Source organism: Elephas maximus, chromosome 8 (assembly GCF_024166365.1).
Source record: "Elephas maximus indicus isolate mEleMax1 chromosome 8, mEleMax1 primary haplotype, whole genome shotgun sequence".
Taxonomy (NCBI): Eukaryota; Metazoa; Chordata; class Mammalia; order Proboscidea; family Elephantidae; genus Elephas; species Elephas maximus.
In genome coordinates this window covers 119,824,396-119,848,031 of record NC_064826.1, presented here as the reverse complement: position 1 = coordinate 119,848,031, position 23,636 = coordinate 119,824,396, and the positions used below count along the sequence as shown (strand labels likewise).

Here is a 23,636-nt window from a genome sequence, read left to right as displayed (position 1 = left end):
AGAGTAGAACTGCCCCATAGGGTTTCCAAGGAGCGGCTGATGGATGAACTGTTGAGCTTTTGGTTAGCAGTTGAGCTCCTAACCACTACACCACCATCGATCCAGCCTGAGCTCTTAACCATTGTGCTACCAGGGCTTCCAGTTGTCCCAGCACCATTTATTAAGGAGACAGTCTTTTCCCCACTGAATAGACTTAACACCCTGGTTGAAAATCAGTTGATCATAGATGTGCAAGTTTATTTCTGAACTCTCAATTCTATTCCATTGGTCAATATGTCTATCATCATACCAGTACCAGTCTGTTTTGATTACTGTAGCTTTGTAGTGCATTTTGAGGCTGGGAAGTGTAGTGCATTCAAGATTGATTTGGCTATTCAGGGTCCTTTGCAGTTCCATATAAATTTGAAGGCTGGCTTTTCCGTTTCTGCAAGGAAGACTGTTGGAATTTTGATGAGGATTGAGTTGAATATATAAATTGTTTTGGGTAATATTGGCATTTTAACAATATTAAGTCTTCCAACCCAGGAAAATGAATTGTTTGTCGTCGTTAGGTGCTTTTGAATTTGTTCTGACTCATAGCGACCCTATGTAGAACAGAATGAAACACTGCCCGGCCCTGCGCCATCCTCACAGTTGTTCCTATGTTTGAGTTCATTGTTGCAGCCACTGTGTCAATCCATCTTGTCAAGAATCTTCCTTTTTTTTGCCGGTCCTCTACTTTACCAAGCATGATGTCCTTCTCTAGGTACTGGTCCTTTCTGATAACATGTCCTAAGTACGTGAGATGAAGTTTCGCCATCTTTGCTTCTAAGGAGCATTCTGGCTGTACTTTTTCCAAGACAGACTTGTTCTTTCTTCTAGCAGTCCACGGTATATTCAATATTCTTCACCAACACCGTAATTCAAAGGCGTCAATTCTTCTTCAGTCTTCCTTGTTCATCTTCTAGCTTTCGCATGCATGTGAGGCAATTAAAAATACCATGGCTTGGGTCAGGTGCACGTCAGTCTTCAAAGTGACATCTTTGTAGTTGGACCCTGGCCTGGTTCTAACTGATGGTATTGAGCTTCTCCATCATCTCTTTCCACAGATGTAGTCAATTTGATTCCTGCATATTCCATCTGTTGAGATAAAGGTGTACAGTCACTGTTTACATCGTTGAAAAAAGGTATTTGCAATGAATAAGTCGTAGTTCTTGGAAAATTCTATCATATGATCTATGGTATCATTTCTTTCACCAAGGCCATACTTTCCAGCTACTGATCATTCTTTGTTTTCAACTTTTGCATTCCAATCACCAGTAATTGTCAGTGCACCTTGATGGCATGTTTGATCAATTTCAGAAGTTGGTAAAAATCTTCAGTGATTAGGTCTTCCTTAGTTTCTTTCAGTAATGATTTATAGTTTTTGGTGTAAAAGTTTTTCACTTTAGTTCAATTTATTCCTTGGTATTTGGTTCTTTTAGATGCTACTGTAAATGGAATTGCTCCCTTAAATTCCTTTTGAGAATGCTTGTTGCTGACGTATGGAAACCCAACTGTTTTTGGGTGTTGACTTTGTATCCTGTCACTTGGCTGTATTTATTAGCTCTAGAAGTTTCCTTGTGAAGTCTTTGGGATTTTCTGTACGTATGATTATGTCTTAGTTTAAAGGGATAGTTTTACTTCTTCCTTCTCAGTTTGTATTCCTTTTATTTATTTTTCTTGCCTAATTGCTTTGGCTAGGACTTCTAGTACAATATTAAATACGAGTGGTGAGAGCTGACATTCTTGTCTTGCTTCTGATCTTAAGGGGAATGCTCTCAGTTTTTCTCCATTGAGTGTGATGTTAGCTGTGGGTTTTCCATAAACACCCTTTATCAGGTTGAGAAACTACCCTGGTCTTCCTCCCTTTTTGACTGTTTTTTATCACTAAAGGTGGCTGGGTTTTGTAAAATAAATGCCTTCTCTGCATTGATTGAGATGATCATGTGATCCTTTTCCTTTATTCTATTAATGTGGTGGACTACATTGATTGATTTTCTAATTGTGAATCACCTTTGTATTCCTGGAATAAATTCCACTTGATCACAGTGTATAATTCTTTTAACATGCTTTTGGATTTGGTTTGCTAGCATTTTGTTAAGAATTTTTCCATCTATATTCATAAGAGATATTAGCCTGTAGTTTTCTTTTCTTGTGGTATCTTTGTCTGGCTTTGGTATCAGAGTAATGCTAGCCTCATGGTATGAGTTAGAAAGTCTTCCCTCCTCTTCTGTTTTTTGGAAAAATTTGCGAAAAATTTGCCCAATATGTTCATTATTTCAGTTTCCATAAATACAATTTCTCTTTTTCTTGAATAGGCCATCATTTCCAGTTTATTTATGTGCCTTGTGATTTTTTTGTTGAACATTAGAATTTTACAAGATGGTGTGTTGTTGTCAGCTGCTGTTGAGTTGGTGCCCAACTCATGGTGACCTCATGTACAATGGAATGAAATGCTGCCTGGTCCTGTGCCAAGGTTGGTTGTGGTTTGGATCATTGTGATCTACAGGGTTTTCACTGGCTGATATTTGGAAACTGATTGCCAGGCATTTCTTCCTACTCCATCTTAATCTGGAAGCTTCGCTGAAACATGTTTAGGCATAACAACATACAGTCCTCCACTGACAGATGGCTAGTGGCTATGCATGAGGTGCATTGGCTGGGAATCAAGCCCAGTTCTCCTGCATGAAAGGTGAGAATTCTACCACTGAACCACTAATGCTTCATATATGTGTAACAAAACATCTATCATTTTAACATCTTTTTTTTTCAATTTTTATTGTGCTTTAAGTGAAAGTTTACAAATCAAGTCAGACTCTCACACAAAAACCCATAAACACCCTGCTATATACTCCCAGTTGCTCTCCCCTCAATGAGACAGCACAATCCCTCCCTTCATTCTCTCTTTTCGTGTCCATTTTGCCAGCCTCTGACCCCCTCTACCCTCTCATCCTCCCTTCAAACAGGAGATACCAACATAGTCTCATGTGTCTACTTGATCCAAGAAGCTCATTCTTCACCAGTATTATTGTCTATCCCATAGTCCAGTCCAAACCCTGTCTGAAGAGTTAGCTTTAGGAATGCTTCCTGTCCTGGGCTAACAGAAGGTCTGGGGACCATGACCTCAGGGGTCCTAGTCTCAGTCAGGCCATTAAGTCTGGTGTTTTTACAAGAATTTGGGGTTTGCATCCCACTGCTATCCTGCTCCCTGAGGGGTTCTCTGTTGTGTTCCCTGTCAGGGCAGTCATCAATTGTAGCCAGGCACCATCTAGTTCCTCTGGTCTCAGGATAATGTAGTCTCTGGTTTATGTGGCCCTTTCTGTCTTTTGGGCTCATAATTAACCTGTGTCTTTGGTGTTCTTCATTCTCCTTTTCTCCAGGTGGGTTGAGACCAATTGATGCATCTTAGATGGCTGCTTGCTAGCGTTTAAGACCCCAGATGCCACTCTCCAAAGTGGGATGCAGAGTGTTTTCTTAATAGATTTTATTATGCCAATTGACTTAAATGTCCTCTGAAACCATGGTCCCCAAACTCCCACCCCTGGTATGCTGGCCTTCAAAACATTCAGTTTATTCAGGAAACTTCTTTGCTTTTGGTTTAGTCCAGTCGTGCTGACCTCTCCTGTATTGTGTGTTGTTGTCTTTCCCTTCACGTAAAACAGTTCGCATCTACTATCTAATTAGTGAAAACTCCTCTTCATCCCTCCCCTCTCCCCCCCCATAACCATCAAAGAATATTCTCTTCTCTGTTTAAACTATTTCTCAAGTTCTTATAATAGTGGTCTTATACAAAGTTTGTCCTTTTGCAGTTGACTAATTTCACTCAGCATGATGCCTTCCAGATTCCTCCACATTTTGAAATGTTTCATGGACTCATCATTGTTCTTTACTGAAGTGTAGTATTCCACTTCCCCATGTGTCTGTCAGTTTGTCGTACTGTGGGGGCTTGCGTGTTGCTGTGATGTTGGTAGCTATGCCACCGGTATTCAGATACCAGCAGGGTCACCTATGGGGGACAGGTTTCAGCTGAGCTTCCAGACTAAGACCGGCTAGGAAGAAGGACCTGGCAGTCTACTTCTGAAAAGTATTAGCTAGTGAAAACCTTATAAATAGCAGCAGAACAGTGTCTAATATAGTGCCAGAAGATGAGCCCCCCAGGTTGGAAGGTGCTCAAAAGATGACTGGGGAAGAGCTGCCTCCTCAAAGTAGAGTCAACCTTAATGACGTGGATGGAGTAAAGCTTTCGGGACCTTCATTTGCTGATATGACGTGACTCAAAATGAGAAGAAACAGCTGCAAACATCCATTAATAATTGGAACCTAGAATGTACGAAGTACCAACCTATGAAAATTAGAAATCCTCAAAAATGAAATGGAACGGATAAATATCAATATCCTAGGCACTAGTGAACTGAAATGGACTGGTATTGGCCATTTTGAATCGGACAATCATACAGTCTACTATGCTGGGAATGACAGCTTAAAGAGGAATGGTGTTGCATTCATCATCAATAAGAGCATTTCAATATCTATCCTGCAGTACAATGCTGTCAGTGATAGGATAATATCCATATGCCTACAAGGAAAACCAGTTGATATGACTACTATTCAAATATACTCACCAACCACAAGGGCCAAAGATGAAGAAATAGAAGTTTTTTATCAGCTGCTGCAGTCTGAAATTGATCGAACATGCAATCAAGATGCATTGATAATTACTGGTGATTTTAATGTGAAAGTTGGAAACAAAGCAAAAGGATCAGTAGTTGGAAAATATAGCCTTGGTGGTAGACACAATGCCGGAGATCGAACGATAGAATTTTGCAAGACCAACAACTTCTTCATTGCAAATACCTTCTTTCACCAACATAAACAGCAACTATACACATGGACCTCACCAGATGAAACACACAGAAATAAAATTGACTAAATCTGTGGAAAGAGACAATGGAAAAGCTCAATATCATCAGTCAGAACAAGGCCAGGGGCTGACTGTGGAACAGACCATCAATTGCTCATATACAAGTTCAAGCTGAAACTGAAGAAAATCAGAGCAAGTCCACGAGAGCCAAAATATCACCTTGAGTATATCCCACCTGAATTTAGAGGCCATCTCAAGAACAGATTTGACGCATTGCACACTGGTGACCAAAGACCAGATGAGTTGTGGAATGACATCAAGGACATCATACATGAAGAAAGCAAGAGGTCATTGAAAAGACAGGAAAGAAAGAAAAGACCAAGGTAGATGTCAGAGGAAACTCTGAAACTTGTTCTCGAAAGTCGAGCAGCTAAAGCAAAAGGAAAAATTGATGAAGTAAAGGAACTGAACAGAAGATTTCAAAGGACCTCTTGAGAAGATAAAATAAAGTATTATAATGACATATGCAAAGAGCTGGAGATGGAAAACCAGAAGGGAAGAGCATACTCGGTGTTTCTCAAGCTGAAAGAACTGAAGAAAAAATTCAAGACTCGAGTTGCAATAGTGAAGGATTCTATGGGGAAAATATTAAATGACACAGGAAGCATCAAAAGAAGATGGAAGGAATACACAGAGTCATTATACCAAAAATAATTAGTCGGTGTTCAACCATTTCAAGAGGTAGCATATGATTGGGAACCGATGGCACTGAAGGAAGAAGTCCAAGCTTCTCTGAAGGCATTGGCGAAAAACAAGGCTCCAGAAATTGATGGAATATCAATTGAGATGTTTCAACAAACAGATGCAGCGCTGGAGGTGCTCACTTGTCTATGCCAAGAAATATGGAAGACAGCTTCCTGGCCAACTGAGTGGAAGAGATCCATATTTATGCCTATTCCCAAGAAAGGTGATCCAACCAAATGTGGACATTATAGAACAATATCATTAATATCACACACAAGCAAAATGTTGCTGAAGATCATTCAAAAATGGCTGTAGCAGCATATCGACAGAGAACTGCCAGAAATTCAGGCCGGTTTCAGAAGAGGATGTGGAACCAGGGATATCATTGCTGATGTCAGATGGATCCTGGCTGAAAGCAGAGAATACCAGAAGGATGTTTACCTGTGTTTTATTGACTATGCAAAGGCATTCGACTGTGTGGGTCATAACAAATTATGGGTAACATTGCGAAGATGGGAATTCCAGGACACTTAATTGTGCTCATGAGGAACCTTTACATAGATCAAGAGGCAATTGTTCGGACAGAACAACGGGATACTGATTGGTTTAAAGTCAGGAAAGGTGTGCGCCAGGGTTGTATTCTTTCACCATACCTATTTAATCTGTATGCTGAACAAATAATCCGAGAAGCTGGTCTATATGAAGAAGAATGGGGCATCAGGATTGGAGGAAGACTCATTAACAACCTGCGTTATGCAGATGACACAACCCTGCTTGCTGAAAGTGAAAAGGACTTGAAGCACTTACTAATGAAGATCAAAGACCACAGCCTTCAGTATGGATTACACCTCAACATAAAACAAAAATCCTCACAACTGGACCAATGAGCAACATCATGATAAATGGAGAAAAGATTGAAGCTGTCAAGGATTTCATTTTGCTTGGATCCACAATCAACTGCCATGGAAGCAGTAGTCAAGAAATCAAAAGACGCATTGCATTGGGTATATCTCCTGCAAAGGACCTCTTCAAAGTGTTGAAGAGCAAAGACGTCACCTTGAAGACTAAGGTGCGCCTGATCCAAGCTATGGTATTTTCAATCGCATCATATGCATGTGAAATCTGGACAACGAATTAGGAAGACCGAAGAGGAATTGACGCCTTTGAATTGTGGCGTTGGCGAAGAATATTGAATATACCGTGGACTGCCAGAGGAATGAATAAATCTATCTTGAAAGAAGTACAACCAGACTGCTCCTTAGAGGCAAGGATGGCGAGACTGCGTCTTACATACTTTGGACATGTTGTCCGGAGGGGTCAGTCTCTGGAGAAGGAGATCATGCTTGGCAGAGTACAGGGTCAGCAGAAAAGAGGAAGACCCTCAACGAGGTGGATTGACACAGTGGCCACAACAATGGGGTCAAGCATAACAACGATTGTAAGGATGGCGCAGGACTGGGCAGTGTTTCGTTCTGTTGTGCATAGGGTCACTGTGAGCTGGAACCGACTCGACAGCACCTAACAATAACAACAAGTATTCCATTGTGTGAATATACCATAACTTATCCATTGATTCATTGATGGGCACCTTGGATGCTTCCATCTTTTTTCTATTGTAAACAGTGCTGCAATGAACATGGGTGTCCATATATCTGTTTGTGTAAAGGCTCCCATTTCTCTAGGTTATATTCCAAGGAGTGAGACTGCTGGATCATATGGTAGTTCTAGTTCTAGTTTTTTAAGGAAGTGCCAAATCGATTTCCAAAGTGGTTATACCATTTTCCATTCCCAATAGCAGTGTATAAGTGTTCCAGTCTCTCCACAACCTCTCCAACATTTATTATTTTGTGTTTTTTGGATTAATGCTAGCTTTGTTGGAGTGAGATGGAACCTCATTGTAGTTTTGATTTGCATTTCTCTAATGGCTAATGATCGTGAACATTTCGTCATGCAACTGTTAGCAACCTGAATGTCTTCTTTAGTGAAGTGTCTGTTCATTTCCTTTGTCCATTTTTAAATTGGGTTGTCTTTTCGTAGTTGAGTTTTTGCAGTATCATGTAGATTTTAGAGATAAGACGCTGATCGGAAATGTCATAGCTAAAAACTTTTTTCCAGTATGTAGGTAATCTTTTTATTCTTTTGGTGAAGTTTTTGGATGAGCATAGGTGTTTGATTTTTAGGAGCTCCCAAGTTATCTAGTTTCTCTTCTGCATTGTTAGTAATGTTTTGTATACTGTTTATGCCAAGTATTAGGGCTCCTAGCTTTGTCCCTATTTTTTCTTCCATGGTCTTTATTGTTTTAGATTTTATATTTAAGACTTTTACCCATTTTGAGTTAGTTTTTGTGCATGGTGTGAGGTATGGGTCTTGTTTCATTTTTTTGCAGATGGATATCCAGTTATGCCAGCACCATTTCTTAAAAAGACTGTCTTTACTCAATTTAACTGACTGGGTCTTTTTAAAATATCAACTACTCATATGTGGATGGATTTATGTCTGGATTCCCAATTCTGTTCCATTGGTCTACGTATCTGTTGTTGTACCAGTACCAGGCTGTTTTGACTACTGTGGAGGTATAATAGCTTCTAAAATCAGATAGAGTGAGGCCTCCCACTTTGTTCTTCTTTTTCAGTAATGCTTTACTTGTCTGGGGCTTCTTTCTTCCATATGAAGTTGGTGATTTGTTTCTCTATCTCATTAAAAAATGTCATTGGAATTTGGATCGGAATTGCATTGTATTAATAGAATGCTTTTGGTAAAATAGACATTTTACAATGTTAAGTCTTCCTATCCATGAGCAAGTTACATTTTTCCGCTTACGTAGGTCTTTTTTGGTTTCTTGCAATCGTGTCTTGTGGTTTTCTGTGTATAGGTCGTTTACATTTCTGGTAAGATTTATTCCTATTTTATCTTCTTGGGGACTATTGTAAATGGTATTGATTTGGTGATTTCCTCTTTGATGTTCTTTTTGTTGGGTGTTGGAATCCAACTGATTTTTTTATGTTCATCTTGTATCCTGATACTCTGCTGAACTATTAGTTGCAGTGGTTTTCTTGAGGAGTTTTTAGGCTCTTCTGTGCATAAGATCTTGTCATCTGCAAGTAGACATACTTTTTTTTACTTCTTCTTTACCAATCTTGATGCCCTTTATTTCTTTATTTAGCCTAATTGCTCTGGCTAGGACCTCCAGCACAATGTTGAATAAGATGGTGATAAAGGGCATCCTTGTCTGGTTCCCGATCTCAAGGAGAATCCTTTCAGACTCTCTCCATTTAGGGTGATGTTGGCTGTTGGCCTTGTATAAATGCCCTTTATTATGTTGAGGAATTTTCCTTCTATTCCTATTTTGCTGAGAGGTTTTTTTCATGAATGAGTGTTGAACTTTGTCAAATGCCTTTTCTGCATCAATTGATAAAATCATGTGGCTCTTGTCTTTTGTTTTATTTATATGATGGGTTACATTGATTGTTTTTCTAATGTTAAACCATCCCTGCAGAGCTGGTATGAATCCCACTTGGTCGTGGTGAATTATTTTTTTGATATGTTGTTGAATTCTATTGGCTAGAATTTTGTTGGGGATTTTTGCATCTAAGTTCAAACAGGATGTATGTCTGTAATTTTCTTTTTTTGTGATGTCTTTACCTGGTTTTGGCATCAGGGATATGGTGGCTCCATAAAATGAGTTTGGGAGTATTCCATCCTTTTCTATGCTCTGAAATACCTTTAGTAGTAATGGTGTTAATTCTTCACTGAAAGTTTGGTAGAACTCTGCAGTGAAGCCGTCTGGGCCAGGGCTTTTTTTTCTTGGGAGTTTTCTGATTACCTTTTCAATCTCTTCTTTTGTTATGGGTCTATTTAGTTGTTCTACCTCTGTTTATGTTAGTTTATGTAGGTAGTGTGTTTCTAGGAATTAATCCATTTCTTTTAGATTTTCAAATTTGTTAGAATAGAATTTTTCATAGTAATGTGATATGATTCTTTTAAATCCAGTTGGGTCTGTTGTAATATCCCCCATCTCATCTCTTATTCGGGTTATTTGCTTCCTCTCCTGTTTTTCTTTTGTCAAGTTGGCCAATGGTTTATCAATTTTTTAAATTTTTTCAAAGAACCAGCTTTTGGTCTTGTTAACTCTTTCAATTGTTTTTCTGTTTTCTTTTTCATTTAGTTCTGTTCTAATTTTTATTATTTCCTTTCTTGTAGTGCTTGAAGGTTTCTTTCGTTGCTCTCTTTCTATTTGTTCAAGTTGTAGGGATAACTCTTTGATTTTGGCCCTTTCTTCTTTTTGGGTGTATGCATTTATTGATATAAATTGACCTCTGAGCACTGCTTTTGCTGTGTCCCAAAGGTTCTGATAGGAAGTGTTTTCATTCTCATTGGATTCTATAAATTTCTTTATTCCACCCTTAATGTCTTCTATAACCCAGTCTTTTTTGAGCAGTTTCCAAGTGTTTGATTTCTTTTCCCTGCTTTTCTGTTATTGATTTTCACCTTTATGGCCTTATGTTCAAAGAAGATGCTTTGTAATATTTTGATGTTTTGGATTCTGCTAAGGCTTGCTTTATATATGGTCTATTCTAGAGAATGTTCCATGTGCACTAGAAAAGAAAGTATGCTTGGTTGCTGTTGGGTGGAGTGTTCTGTATATGTCTATAAGGTTGAGTTGGTTGATTGTGGCATTTAGATCTTCCATGTCTTTATTGAGCTTCTTTCTGGATGTCCTGTCCTTCACCGAAAGTGGTGTATTGAAGTCTCCTAGTATAATTGTGGAGGTGTCTGTTTCACTTTTCAATGCTGTTAGAGTGTGTTTTATGTATCTTGCAGCCCTGTCATTGGGTGCATAAATATTTAATATGGTTGTATCTTCTTGGTATATTGTCCCTTTAATCAATGTATAGTGTCTTTCCTTATCCTTTGTGGTGGATTTAACTTTAAAGTCTATTTTGTCAGAAATTAATATTGCCACTCCTGCTCTTTTTTGATTGTTGTTTGCTTATGTATATTTTTCCATCCTTGAGTTTTAGTTTGTGTCTCTAAGTCTAAGGTATGTCTCTTGTAGGCAGCATATGGATGGATCATGTTTTTTTTCTCCATTCTGCTACTCTCTGTCTCTTTATTGGTGCATTTAGACCATTAACATTCAGCATAATTATGGATAGGTGTGAGTTTAGTGTTGTCATTTTGATGTCTTTTTTTGTGTGTTGTTGACAGTTTCTTTTTCCCATTTAATTTCTTTGCTGAGTAGTTTATATATTGTCTTTTCCTCTTATTCGTTGTTGTTCATTTTGTTTCTGCTGAGTCTCTATTTTTTTCTTGTATCTTGTTTTGATGAGTTGGATTGTTAGTCTCCTTTGTGGTTACCTTGATATTTACACCTATTTTTCTAAGTTTAAACTGGACTTTTATTTTTTTATGTCATCTTGTATTCCTTTCCATATGGAAGATCTAGGACTAGATTTCTTAGTCCCTCTTTATTATTTTAATGTGGCCTTTTTTTACATAATGACATAGCTGTTTCCCTGTTTTGAGTGTTTTTTTTATCTTGATTTATTTTTGTGATCTCCCTGTCTGGATTGACATCTCATTGCCTTGTCCAGTGTTCTACTCTTAGGTTGGTACCTGATATTATTGATTTTCTAACCAAAGAACTCCCTTTTGTATTTCTTGTAGTTTCGATTTGGTTTTTACAAAATCTCTAAACTTCTGTTCATCTGGAAATGTCCTAATTTCACCTTCATATTTGAGAGGCAATTTTGCTGGATATATAATTCTTGGCTGGCAATTTTCTTCCTTCAGTTTATTTTTTATATAAGTCATCCCCTCGCCTTCTTGCCTGCATGGTTTCTGCAAAGTAATCTGAGCTTATTGTTATTGACTGTCCTTTGTAGGTGACTTTTTGTTTATCCCTAGCTGCTCTTAAAATTTTCTCTTTATCTTTGGTTTTGGCAAGTTTCATTACAGTATGTCTTGGTGACTTTCTTTTAAAATCTACCTTATGTGGAGTTCGATGAGCATCTTGGATTGATATTTTCTCGTCTTTCATGATATCAGGGAAGTTTTCTGCCAACAAATCTTCAACAATTCTCTCTGTATTTTCTGTTTTCCCTCCATGTTCTGGCACTAAAATCACTCTTAGGTTATTTCTCTTGATAGAGTCTCACATGATTCTTAAGGTTTCTTCATTTTTTAAAATTCTTTTATCTGATTTTTCTTCAAATATGTTGGTGCCAAGTGCTTAGTATCTTTATGGTTACCAATTGTGTCTTCCACTGGCTCGATTCTACTCCTCTGACTTTCTACTGTGTTGTCTAATTCTGTAATTTTATTCTTAATCTTCTGAACTTCTGATTGCTGTCTCTATATGGATTCTTGCAGCTTATTAAATTTTTCCTTATGTTCTTGAAGAACCTGTTTCATTTCTTCAACTGTTTTTTCTGTGTGTTCCTTGGCTTGCTCTCCATATTGCCTGATCTCCTTCCTATGTCTTGACGAGTTCTGTATATTAATCTTTTGAATTCTGCATCTGGTAATCCCAGGAAGGCACTTCCGTCCAGAAGACACTTTGATTCTCTGTTTCAAGAGATTGTTGAAGTGATCATGGTTTGTTTCTTTATGTTGTTTGATATCAATTGTTGTTTCTGAGCCATCTATAATTTATTGTATTAATTTATTTTATGTTTGCTTATTGTATTGTAGTTTCTTGCTTTGTTTTGTTTTGATATGCCCAAATGCGTTGCTTCAGTGAGCCAGCTGGATTATTTTTGCCTTTGGGGCTCTGACGTCCTGTCACCAGATGGCTAGAGCTGTTATCAGGTATATAAGCCTATGAGTCCATTCACTTTTCTTGTGTGGTTTCAGCTCAGGTAACCAGGTAGCTGGTCATCAAGTGTGTGGTACAGGCTTTGTCCTAAATTCTTAGAGGGGAAGGGGTGATTGGTGTAGGTGCCAGTGTCTGGTTGCAGCAGGGAGTCATGCTCTGAACAATGCAGGAGGCTGAGAACCATCCCCCAAGTGTCTCTGAGGAAAGCGCATCCATTTTCCCTAGAGTGTACAGATGGGAGGGTTCTGCAGAGGGACCATGGGCACCCAATGCTTTTGGTTGTAAGGACTGGGAGGTATCAGTTATCCTTGGAACCCTGTCGTGGGTGGCTGGGTGACCTGAGTGGAGCCACCGGTCCTTAGGGCCCTGATGTGGGTAGGTGAGGACCCTATTTAACAGGCAAAGCCATATCAAATATCAAACACCCTCCTTTCCACTGCACAGCTTAAATAGTTGCAGTCTGCCAGCAAGGGCCTATTCTCCTGGAATAGGCCCATACAGGTCCATGCAGAGGGGAAGGTATTCAAAGTCCATCGACCATTTATGCCTGGACAGGAGCCGCTTCTGTCCTGAGCTCCCCAGGTTAGTGGAGCTGGCAAATTGTTTTTTCCCCCTTTCATAAATTTATTCCTTCTCCAAGTCTGGGAGCATGACTCAGGGTGCTCAGATGGGGCTATCCTAGGTCCAGGGAAATCAATAGCCACTGAAGCTGGCTTGGGGTCGGATGGTACGGTAAAATATCCGCAAGTACTTAGCTTTTGCTGAAAGCGCCATTCCTCTCTGGTTCTGGAGGTCTGAGTAAGTTGTGCAGCTGGCTGCTTCTCCCTGAGAAAACTGCGGCTGAATGCTACCACCAGCCCACTGCAGCCACTTCTGGGAATGGTGCCTGAGGGCTCCCCATGATTCAGGTCCGGCAACTCCACTCCACTTCTGAACGATCTCTCTCTCTCCCTGCCACTCAGTCCATTTTCTAACTTTGCCTATGATTTTCAGGGGTCCTACCTTGTCGTAAATATAATTGTTTTGCTTGATTTTTTTGGTCTTTGGTGTAAGAGGGATTGCCAGAAGCATCCTCCCTCCCATTTCAACATCTTCAAAAAAAATTTAAAAATGTTTTATTTTCATATTTTCACAAGATTATTTTTTAATTTGTATTTTTTATTGTGGTGAGTGTATATATATAACAAGAAAATAGCCATTTCAACATTTTTTCAATGTACAATTCAGTGACATTAATCACATTCATCATGTTGTATAATCATTACCACTATCCATTTCCAAAATTTTCCATTATCTATAACAGAAGATTGGAAACCCTGGCAGCATAGTGGTTAAGAGCTATGGCTGCTAACCAAAAGGTCTGCAGTTTGAATTCACCAGGTGCTCCTTGGGAACTCTATGGGGCAGTTCTACTCTGTCCTATAGGGTGCCTATGAGTCAGAATTGACTTGACAGCGGTGGGTTTGGTTTTTTGTTTTCTAACAGATCAGTGTTCCCTAAGCAATGATCCTCCTCTTCCCCCTCATCCTCTTTGCCCATGGTATTGAAATTGCCATGCTGTCTCTCTTTTGATTACTATTTGCATGGGACATTTTTTTCCCACCCATTTACTTTCAGCCTATTTGTATCCTTGGGCCTAAAGTATGTCCTTTGTACACAACGTATGGTTGGGTCATGCTTTTTTTTTTTTTTTAATCCATCTACCACCCTCTGCCTTTTGATTAAGGCATTTAGTCCATTTACATTCATTGTAATTACAGTTGTAGTTTCTTAGTGCTGCTATAACAACAACAATACACACACACGTGGATGGCTTTAACAAACATTACGAGGCTAGAAGTTCAAATTCAGAGTGCTGGCCCTAGGGGAAGGCTTTTTCTTTCTGTCAGATCTCTTGTCTCTTTTCAGCTTCTGTTCTTTGGTTCCTTGGCAATCTTTATGTGGCCTGTATCTTCCCCTATGTTTGTGCCTAATATGCTCCTTTTATATCTCAAAGGTGATTGATTTAAGACACTTTACACTGACATGGTCTCACTAACATGACAAAGAAAGCCCTATTCCCAATACACAGGTACAGGGGTTTAGGATTTACAACATGTATTTTGGGTGATACAACAATTACCCATAGTGAAGGAAGGTACCCACACAGGCTTCCCAGAGATACTGGGAACTTGGGGTTCTCCTTGTCCTTACCCCACCCAGCAGGACAAGAGGGTGGGTCTAGGTGAGCCCCGAAGGCCTGTCTAAGTGCTGTTAGGCTAGATTTGGAACTTTTAAGTTTGGACAGTCACAAAGGGAACCCCCCCCCCCGCCACCTGGAGCTTCTGCCTTGGCCGTCCTCACCTCTTGAGGACTTTGGCTCAGGCCTCCCCCTTCCCTCCCTCAGCCTTCCCTCCCTCCTCCTCCTATTTCTCCCTCCCTCTAGTCTTCTTCTCTCCCTTCCTCCTCCCTACCTCCCCTTTCACCTCTTCTGCCCTTTCTCCCTCCCTCTCCTTCCCTCTCACTTTCTCACTCCCTCCCCCCTCTCGTCTTTCTCCCTCTATCCCCCTTCCTCCCCCTCTGTTCTTTCTCCCTTCCTCTCCTCACCTCCCCCCTGCTCTTCCTCTCATGCTCCATTGGGCCTGCAGATGCAGACTTTCTGCTTGTCTTCTTGTCTTTATGGGACATGCCCATAGGCCATATCCTCCTTTCTGCTGTGACTCCAACCTCTCTTTGGCCTAAAACTAGTCAGGGCTGAGGTAGGAAGACTCCAGCCTACCCCTCAGGCAGCCCTTGGGGAACTGCTCTTGTAGTCGTTCCCAGATGGTGGCATCTTGGCCTCCAACCAACTTGCAGGCTGGCCTGGTGGGCCTCAGTGGGATTCTCATGCTGCCCTCTCTGTATAGGTTCATGTCCCCGAGTGGATGGCTGCGATGAGACACGCATGATGGAGAAGCTGCCCCGCTGCGGGAAGGCCTTCGCAGACGTGATGCAGGAGCTGGACATCTGGAAGTGGTGCAACTTGTCAGAGTTCATTGTGTGAGTGCCCTGTCCAGGAAGGCCTTTTGGTACCCCTCCCCACTGCCCAGCCTTTCCCCAGCACTACATTCTAGCAATGCAAAAAGGAACGCCAGGCTGCTCCTCACCTGCAGCCTGTTGTGGGTGCCCTCGCTAATGCCCACTTCCCTTTTGGAATGGGGTTGCGCTGGCTGGTCTCCTTGTGCCAGTCTTCAATGTACTATGCTGGAGGGAACTGCAGTTGGTGGCCAAAAAATCTTGAAGAAGCCGAATTCACCAGTCTTTCCTTGGTGTAGTGGGGCAATAACTTATTGAGGAGGTTCCAAGTTCTCAGGGAGCCCAAGGTTTTTATCTCCTTGTGATCACTGCTGGCATTGAAGCTAATGTTTCCTTGGGAATCCCCGATGGGCTGGACCTGCCCTTGCCTTGCTGCCCACCCACACCGTGCCCTTTCCCACACTGGTCCCTGCCCAGGACTTCCCCAGTTTGCCTCGGTCACTCTGCTCATCAGTTACGATACTGCCTGGAGTCCCATGGTCCAAAGCCTCCTAGACTCTGGGTTTGCCAAGGCAGCTGGAGCCCTTTCTCTTCTGCACCCCAGGCCTGGCTTCCTGTCCTCGATGGCTCTCCGCATGGTTTCTCTGCCGTGTTTTCTATACAGTTGTTCATTTTGGGCTTCCATCGAAGCTGGCAGTGCCCCCAGAAGGTCTAGCAGACTCAGCACTCCACCAGCTCTTGATCTCCACTCCTGGGGCTGCTGGATATCTGACAAAGACCTCTGACACAGAAGATAGAGACAAGACAACAGAACCAGGCAACAGGAGACTGTGTAGCAAGAAGATAGCCTTCAAAATCCTAGCTAATATTTTCAGAGAGATGAAATACCACACCCTGAAACAAGAACAGGCTGTTATGAAAAAGAAGCACTCAGAGACAAAGAAGTGCCCTTGAAAATTAAAAACAGAAATAAAAAAACTGAATGCAAGAGTTGGAGGAGACACATTGAGGAAATCCCCTAGAAAATAAAGCAAAAAGACAAAGAAGTAGAAGAAGAAGACAAGGCAATTAGAAGGGTGGCCTTGTACCTAATAAGTAGTGGGAATTCTAGAAAGAGAGAGATCAGGGAAAATTGAGGGGTTGTTGTGAGTGGAGTAATTCAGGGAGCTTTTGTAGAGCTGAGGGTGGGAGCCTACAGACTGAGAGGGTTCACCCAGCCCAGCGAGGGGACCTAGAAGTAAAGAAAACTGCTACCTGTGTCCAGGGAGACAAAAAACAGATGCTAGGTAAAAGATCATGGGGGCATTGGTGATTTATTGGTTCATTGTCCTTCCATGTTGGAGACCTGGGTTCAATTTAATGCACCTCATGCACAGCCACCACTTGTCTGTCGGCGGAGGCTTGGCTGTTAGTATGACGCTGAATAGGTTGCAGTGGAAATTATAGACTAAGATCGACCAGGAAGAAAGGCTGGTGATCTACTCCTGAAATTCAGCTGATGAAAACTATGGATCACAATGCAATCAATCATGGAGATGGCACAGCACTGGGCAGTGTCCTAGCTGGTCCACGAGACAGCCCTGCCAGGTGATGGGATGAGCCCACTGCTTAAACTCCTCTGTGGCCTGGCATGGCTTCGCAGAAGGGCTCTTGTCACCCCCCACGGCAACCAAAGCATGTCCTCTCCTGGGAGCCTCCACCCAACAGCAGTACTCCGGCTCCTTCCTTACCCACTTAAGGCAGTGAATGCAACTGAGGCTTCCAGAAGAGACATTCTATTGCTTAGGAACACATGTACAGACATCATGTAGAAATCAGCCAGTGTTACCTGGGTGGGGAGAGGGAGTTGTGATTGGGGGTGATGCTGATGCTCATCTGTTCTGAGCAGGCTGTGGGCTCACATTCTCTAAGCTGTGTGCTGACACCTAGAGCTGGAGGGAGGGAGAGTGGTTCCCAGAACCGGACTGAAGCAGGAGGCCACAGGGCCCAGGTGCCCCAGGGGCCCTTGAGAAAAGATAATGTGCAAATAGTTGTCCTTATTAATAATCCCCAGATTTTGTATTCCACCTGAAAGGAGGTTGGTAAGGTAACAGGGGTTAGAGGTCATGTGTTAAAACTTGTGCACTGATTTCATCCTCCTGCTGTGCAGCTAGGGGAAGCTAGGAAGCCTTGGTGTGCAGACTGTGAGCCCAGTGGCCTTGGGCCTGCCCTTGCTGGGCCTCTTTCCTCTTCTGTAAGATGGGAGGGGAGTAGGAGATGGAATAGATGATTTTCTTACTACTGGATGGTGAGCATTTTGTGACTGCCAGGCAATTTACTATCCCCCCACTCCCCACCTAGTGTACTGCAGAAGGCCCATGTGTAGGAGAGCTCCCCTGACGAGCACACCTTAGACCCCTTTTAGCTCTGGCCTTTTGTAACTTTCTGCCATGGACCCAGTTGTCTGACTTTCTGGTGTCTTTACTCAGAAAAGCATTTGCTATTGTATATGTAGCCTGTTTCCAGCTTCGTTGAGAGAAGCCAGCTGTGTGTATGTTTACATGTGGCCCAGTGAACTGATCTCCAGAGCCTTGCCAGCACTTCCGGCACACGGCAGCTGTGTGCCCTGTGTGCCCTGTGTGCAGCTGTGATCCCTGAGTGCCCACCCTGTTCTAGGCCCTGTTAGGTGCCCTATTAGACACAAACACCCTTGTCCTCTCAACCACCTGGTTGGGTGAACATTATTAACCCCATTTACAGATGAAGCAACTGAGGCCCCAGGGACGTTAAGTAATATGCTAAGTCACAAAATGGCTACTGACCTAGCTGGAATTGGAGGAACCCAGTCACTTTGTCTCTAATCCTAAGCCCTAAACCACTTTTCCATACTGTCTTCTAGAATAGCCCCTGCCCTGTGGTGTCCCAGCTGACAGGAGTGGGGTGTGGAGATCAAAGGTGACTTCCACCCCTACCCCCACTGTTCCCCAGGATCTGTCTGCTCTAAACTTGGGGGTCGACTCTGGGGGTCTCAGCCTCACCTGAGACCTGGGCTGATGGTTGTCAGGTGCATTCCTGGGATAACAGTACCCTGAGAAGGCTTGGCAGGCAGTATGGGAGTTACCAAGAATCATGGTTACAAGCAGATGCTGAAGACTTTCAAAAGCCAAAGGCCTTTGCATGGCCAGGAAGAGTGATATGCTAGAGGCTTCGGGGTTCCTGGATCAGGGGCTGGGGGTGGAGTGGGCAGTGGGGTCACTCTGGGTCACTGAGTTATGACCCTATAGGAAGAGCAGGTTTGGAGGAGATGATGGGTTTGTCTGTGGACATGTGGTGTTGAGGTGCTGTGGTCCCAGGAGCCTGGGAGACATGTAATAGAACATGTAATAGGGCCCTATTACAGCCCTTCTGTCCAGAAGGGGAGGGGTAGCCTACCCCCTTTACATCTGTCCTGTGGCCAGTCTTGGCCAGGCAGCTGGGCAGTGCTGGCCTTGGGCTGAGCTGGATGGTGGCTTAGCAGATGCCAGTCTCCAGAGCATCCTGGAAGGTGGCAGCCAGCTCAGGTACAGCTGGCTGTTAGGAAGTTGTCATTACGTTTAGCAGAAACCTGCTGGACCATGCCTCAGGCCCAGGAGACACTGCTGTGGACACAGGTTTGAGACCATTACCTTTGTCTGGCTTTTTTATGCTGGGAGTTGGCTCTTGATGGAGTTACATGGAAGAGCAGAGATGTGGGCCTGAGAACAAGCATGGACTCTGTCAGGAGTCTGGCTGGAGACTTGGCCTGGGTCCACCTGGGCCCTTCCGAGGGAGGGATGGACATTAGGAGGACACTGAGCCAGGGGAGTCTGCCACTCCCCATTTCCTACATCCTTTCTGATTCTTGTGGGAAAAAGGCAGACAGATGCTCTGTACAGGAAGCTCCTTGAAGGGAAGTGGCTCCTTCCTGTTTGTGTGTCAGCACAAGGGCTACTTCTCTGGGGCAGCCAGAGTCCAGAAAGAAGGAGGGTTCACAGGGCCACAGGACTGCCCTATTATAGCTCTTCTGTCCAGGAGGGGAGGGGTAGCTGCACGCCCCCACCTCTGTCCTGTGGCCAGTCCTGGCCAGGCAGCTGGGCAGTGCTGGCCTTGGGCTGAGCTGGGTGGTGACTCAGCAGATGCCAGTCTCCAGACCATTCTGGAAGGTAACAGCCAGCTCAGGTACAGCTGGCAGTTAGGAAGTTGTCATTATGTTTAGCAGAAACCTGGGTCCCTCCGAGAAGCTTGGCCTGGTGTGTCTGCTGGGCCTACCTGGGTGATGTGGAGGGACTCTGGGAGTGAGCCTCAGGCATAAATAACCCAAACATGGTGGGGGCATGAGGGTTGGGCAAGGGGCCCGTGGGACCTCAGGTTCTGGGAACAAGGAATCATTTAAGGCTGAATAGTATGTGGTTAAGGATCCCCTGGTGGCACAATGGTTAAGTGCTTGGCTGCTAACCAAAAGGTTGGCAGTTCAAACTCACCAGCCGCTCTGTGAGAAAAAGATGTGACAGTCTACTTCCATGAGGGTTACAGCCTTGGAAACCCTATGGGGCAGTACTGTTCTGTCCTATAGGGTCACTGTGAGCCTGAATCATTTCGACAGCAATGGGTTTGGTTTAGAATACTGTTGAACAGAGGCTAGAGGAGGCAGGAGCATGGGCAGCGATGCGGGCGTAGGAAAGTCCAGGGGGCAGGGCCATGCCCAGAGAGCTCCCTGGGGGGGGACTAGAGGATGACTCCAATGGCATGGATGACCCTTCAGAGGTCATGGGATGGCTGTCACAAGGGCACTTCCAGTCCGGCTTATCCTGTGCCACTTCTTCACATGAAGTCCCAGAAGTGGAGGGAACCCTCCCAAGGCTGCACTGAGAGTGGGTGGCCAGGCCACGATAGATCCCAGCCACTCTCATCTTCCTCTGGCCCCTGTTCCTGCCCAGATAGACCCTGGGTGGGGGGACTGCCCCTCATGCACACTTTGCCTGCAGGTACTATGAAATCTTCACTGCCTGCACTGAGGTGGAGACCAACACTGTGGGTTGCTATTGGCCCAACCACCTGGCCGAGGGCTTCATCACCCGCATCCACAGGCAGTTCTTTTCCAACTGCACGGTGGAGAGGACACACTGGGAAGACCCCCCAGATGAGATCCTCATCCCGCTCATCACCGCACCCATCCTGCTGACAGTGGCCATGGCCGGTTTGGTGTTGTGGTGCAGCAGGAGCAGCGACAAGCTGAGGTGAGTGAGCCATTCTCTAGATCTTGCAAGCCGCGGTGGGGTGCTGTGCTCTGGCCACAGACTGGGGTCTGCACTTGGGCGTACTCCATGGCTTATGGATGATACCCTCACAGCCCACAGCTTGTGGCCTGGCTGGAATACAAGCTTTGCATTCAAGCTCTTTACTTTGTTTTTCTAGTCAGTGGAAGGAAACGTGATGCAGGCTGGAGCTTGTGTCTGAGGACAGCAACTGCTGCTGCCGCCCTCTGAGCCCCTCCAGGTGGGGCCCACACCCAGCCCTGACTCAGCCCCTGCCCTGGGCCCTCTCCTGCCTCATTCCCAGTCCAAGCTCCAAACTCATCTCCAACCCCAGGCCCATCTCCAGCCCCAGGCCCATCTCCAGCCCCAGGCCCACCTCTAGCCCCAGCCCCATCTCCAGCCCCAACCTTGAGTCGTCTTCAGCCCCATCTCCAGCCCCAGGCCCGGCCTGCCCCAGGTGGAGAGTGCTTCTGGCCACAGAAGTGAGCAGCTCAAAGCATGTGAGCATTGTTCCTTGGCGTGGAATTCCTGACCTCTCCTGGTGAAGAGGCCCTGAGGGTCACATTGCACAGCTGGCACTAGTTGGATGAGTTGAGGAACCAGGGGCTGGAGTCTCCACAGGAGCGATGTGGGGCCTGCATATCTGTCTTCTGGCTCTGACCTGATTCTGGGGCGGCTGGGGGCTGAGGTGTGAGAGCCCCTCGTGGCCTGCCTGGATGCTCGCTGGCCAGGCCTCTGCAGCATGTATCCCCTCTGAAGGACACTTGTGTCTGAGACCTTCCCATGCTGACCTCCGCGTGTTTGTGCCCTAGGGGCTTGGGCTCTGCCTCTGTCATCTGTGCTCCCTCTGATTAAAGATAAATCCTTATTGCTTGGGTATCCTGTTTTATTTTCAGGTCTTCACCGGGATGGTGGGTCTCCTGGGACTGACAAGCTCCCCCCAATCCACCATTTTATAGGTCCCAGAGTTACAGGTTGTCAGGGCATAGGAGGACTCGAAGTTTTATAACAGGAGAATGTGGGCTGGGAAGGAGGCGCCCTGTGGGGCTTTGAGGATGGAGGGCAGCTGTGGTCTAGATCCAGCTCCTTCTGCTTCCTCCAAGAGGCCCCTGACGGGCCTGCTGGGGAGGGGGCCCTGGCCAGGTATGGACAAAATGGAGCTGGCCCTGGAGGCCCTAGAGCAGCAGGGGTAGGAGAGCTTCATCTCCAGGCCCTGATGTCATTGTCAAGCCCCCTGATCTGTGGAAAAGAACATGAGATTATGAGTGGAATGGCTGCTGGTTCTGCAGGGAGGTCTGTGGAAGCACTCTGGAGACCAGCATCCATGTAGACAGAGCCTGTACTCTGCCAGCCACCCTGCACACCTGGGCCCTGCTCTGGGTGGGGCACAGAAACCCAAGCCCTCTCTCTTGGACACTCTGGCACGCACCAAATGGGAGGTGGCACTAGCTGGTCCCTCCAGGGATGGGGCTTTGACAGGGGAGCTGGGGGACAGGAAATTCCAGGTGTCAGGAATGGCACGAGCCTGCCGGCATGTGGGGTGTTAGGATGTGAACCCAGAGACTGTGTGAGGAGAGAAAAGGCTGGTGGCTTGGGGCTTTCAGCTGTTGTGGTCACAACCCGCAGTGAGATACGTTCACCCTCTAACCTGGAGCACACCATACCTGTGCATGTGCATACCTGAAACCCCATGTCCTGAAACGCTTCCTGTGTACACGGGGCATGCTCTGACTCACCGGGCCTCTCATGGGTTCCGTAATACACCTGTGGGTCGTGGCCTGCAGTTAAAAACACACAGCACCAGAGTGAGTCCTGGTGGTGGGGGTGGGTTGGGGAGGAAAGCTGGGAGGGGCTGGAGTCAGGGTGAGGGGGCAGAATGGAGGGGTAGCTATGAGGACCAGAACTGGGACCAGGACCAAAGCTCTGATTCTCTTCATGGGAAGGGGTGCTGGGGTGGCTCATGGAGTCCAAGGGGGCTGACAGCCAGGCTGTGGCAGCTCTGGGACCTCTGCAGCAGCTCTGGGTCCTTTACAGCAGCCCCAGGACCTCCACAGCTCTGGAACCCCTGTGGCAGGGCTGCGGTCAGACAACTTGCCTCCAGCCCCTTCATCTCCCTGGTGTTCACATCAGTGTTAGCACCTGGGAGACAGGTCTGGTGCTCACTCCTATGGCCAGGGCTGGGGCCTGTCCCTAGCAGAGGGGAGGAAGAGGGTCGAGAGGCCATCGATCACCTCAGGTGGTGTGGTAGGGGAAACATAGGCCACAGCACCTGTGTGTGTGTTGGGGCTTAGGGACAAGCTGGTCTTCTCCGCAAGGGTGGGCTCCTTGTCTCTTGCCTAGCCTGAAGCTGGATGCACAGTGGGCTTGCAGTCTGTGTGGTGGCAACATTGCATTGGTGTTGGGGTCTGGGGCCCTGGCGAGAAAACTGGGGGTCCGATTTGGGAGCCAACAGTGTCCTCAAGGTGCCTGAAGCCATGCAGTATGTAAGGTCACTAGGGAAAATGTTAGTGTAACCGCCTGAACAGGAATAGGACTGGGTCAGGTCCATGCCCTGCTTGGTGCAGCCTGTCTGAATGGAAAAGCAGACACAGCTGTTAAGGCAGAGTGAAGATGTTTATTTAGTTGGCCAAGTAAAGGAGCTCACTGGGACCTGTGTTGCCAAGATGGCTCCCTGAAACTGGGTGGGAGCCAGCTTTTATGGTTCCGCTAGGTAAGCAGAATCAGGAAGTAATACATATTCACAATTCCTTGCCGATTATTCATTGTGGGGCAGGGCTAGGAATTGGCAGGAAGTGACTGACTGACCCTTCACTTCTAAAATGGGCTCGGCTATCACATATGACATAAGTCCAGTACTTTTTTGTTCCTTGATATGAGTCTTTTAGTTCCTTGGCATGAGTTCTCCAATCTGTCTGTGCATATCTGGTGGTCTGGCACCGGTTCTCCT

The 23,636-nt window shown here is 45.0% G+C and overlaps 1 protein-coding gene across 1 annotated transcript in view; it reads left to right on the top strand.

Annotated features, from left to right (window-relative positions):
* Window positions 1-21,584, top strand: part of RAMP3 (receptor activity modifying protein 3) — a 36,439-nt gene extending 14,855 nt beyond the window's left edge. Inside the window, exons 2-4 of the mRNA XM_049894226.1 lie at window positions 15,329-15,461; window positions 20,420-20,671; window positions 20,850-21,584. Coding sequence (XP_049750183.1) covers window positions 15,329-15,461; window positions 20,420-20,671; window positions 20,850-20,868 — 404 coding nt within the window. The 3' untranslated portion in view covers window positions 20,869-21,584. The remainder of the gene's footprint in view (window positions 1-15,328; window positions 15,462-20,419; window positions 20,672-20,849) is intronic.
* The last annotated feature ends 2,052 nt before the right edge of the window (window positions 21,585-23,636 follow it).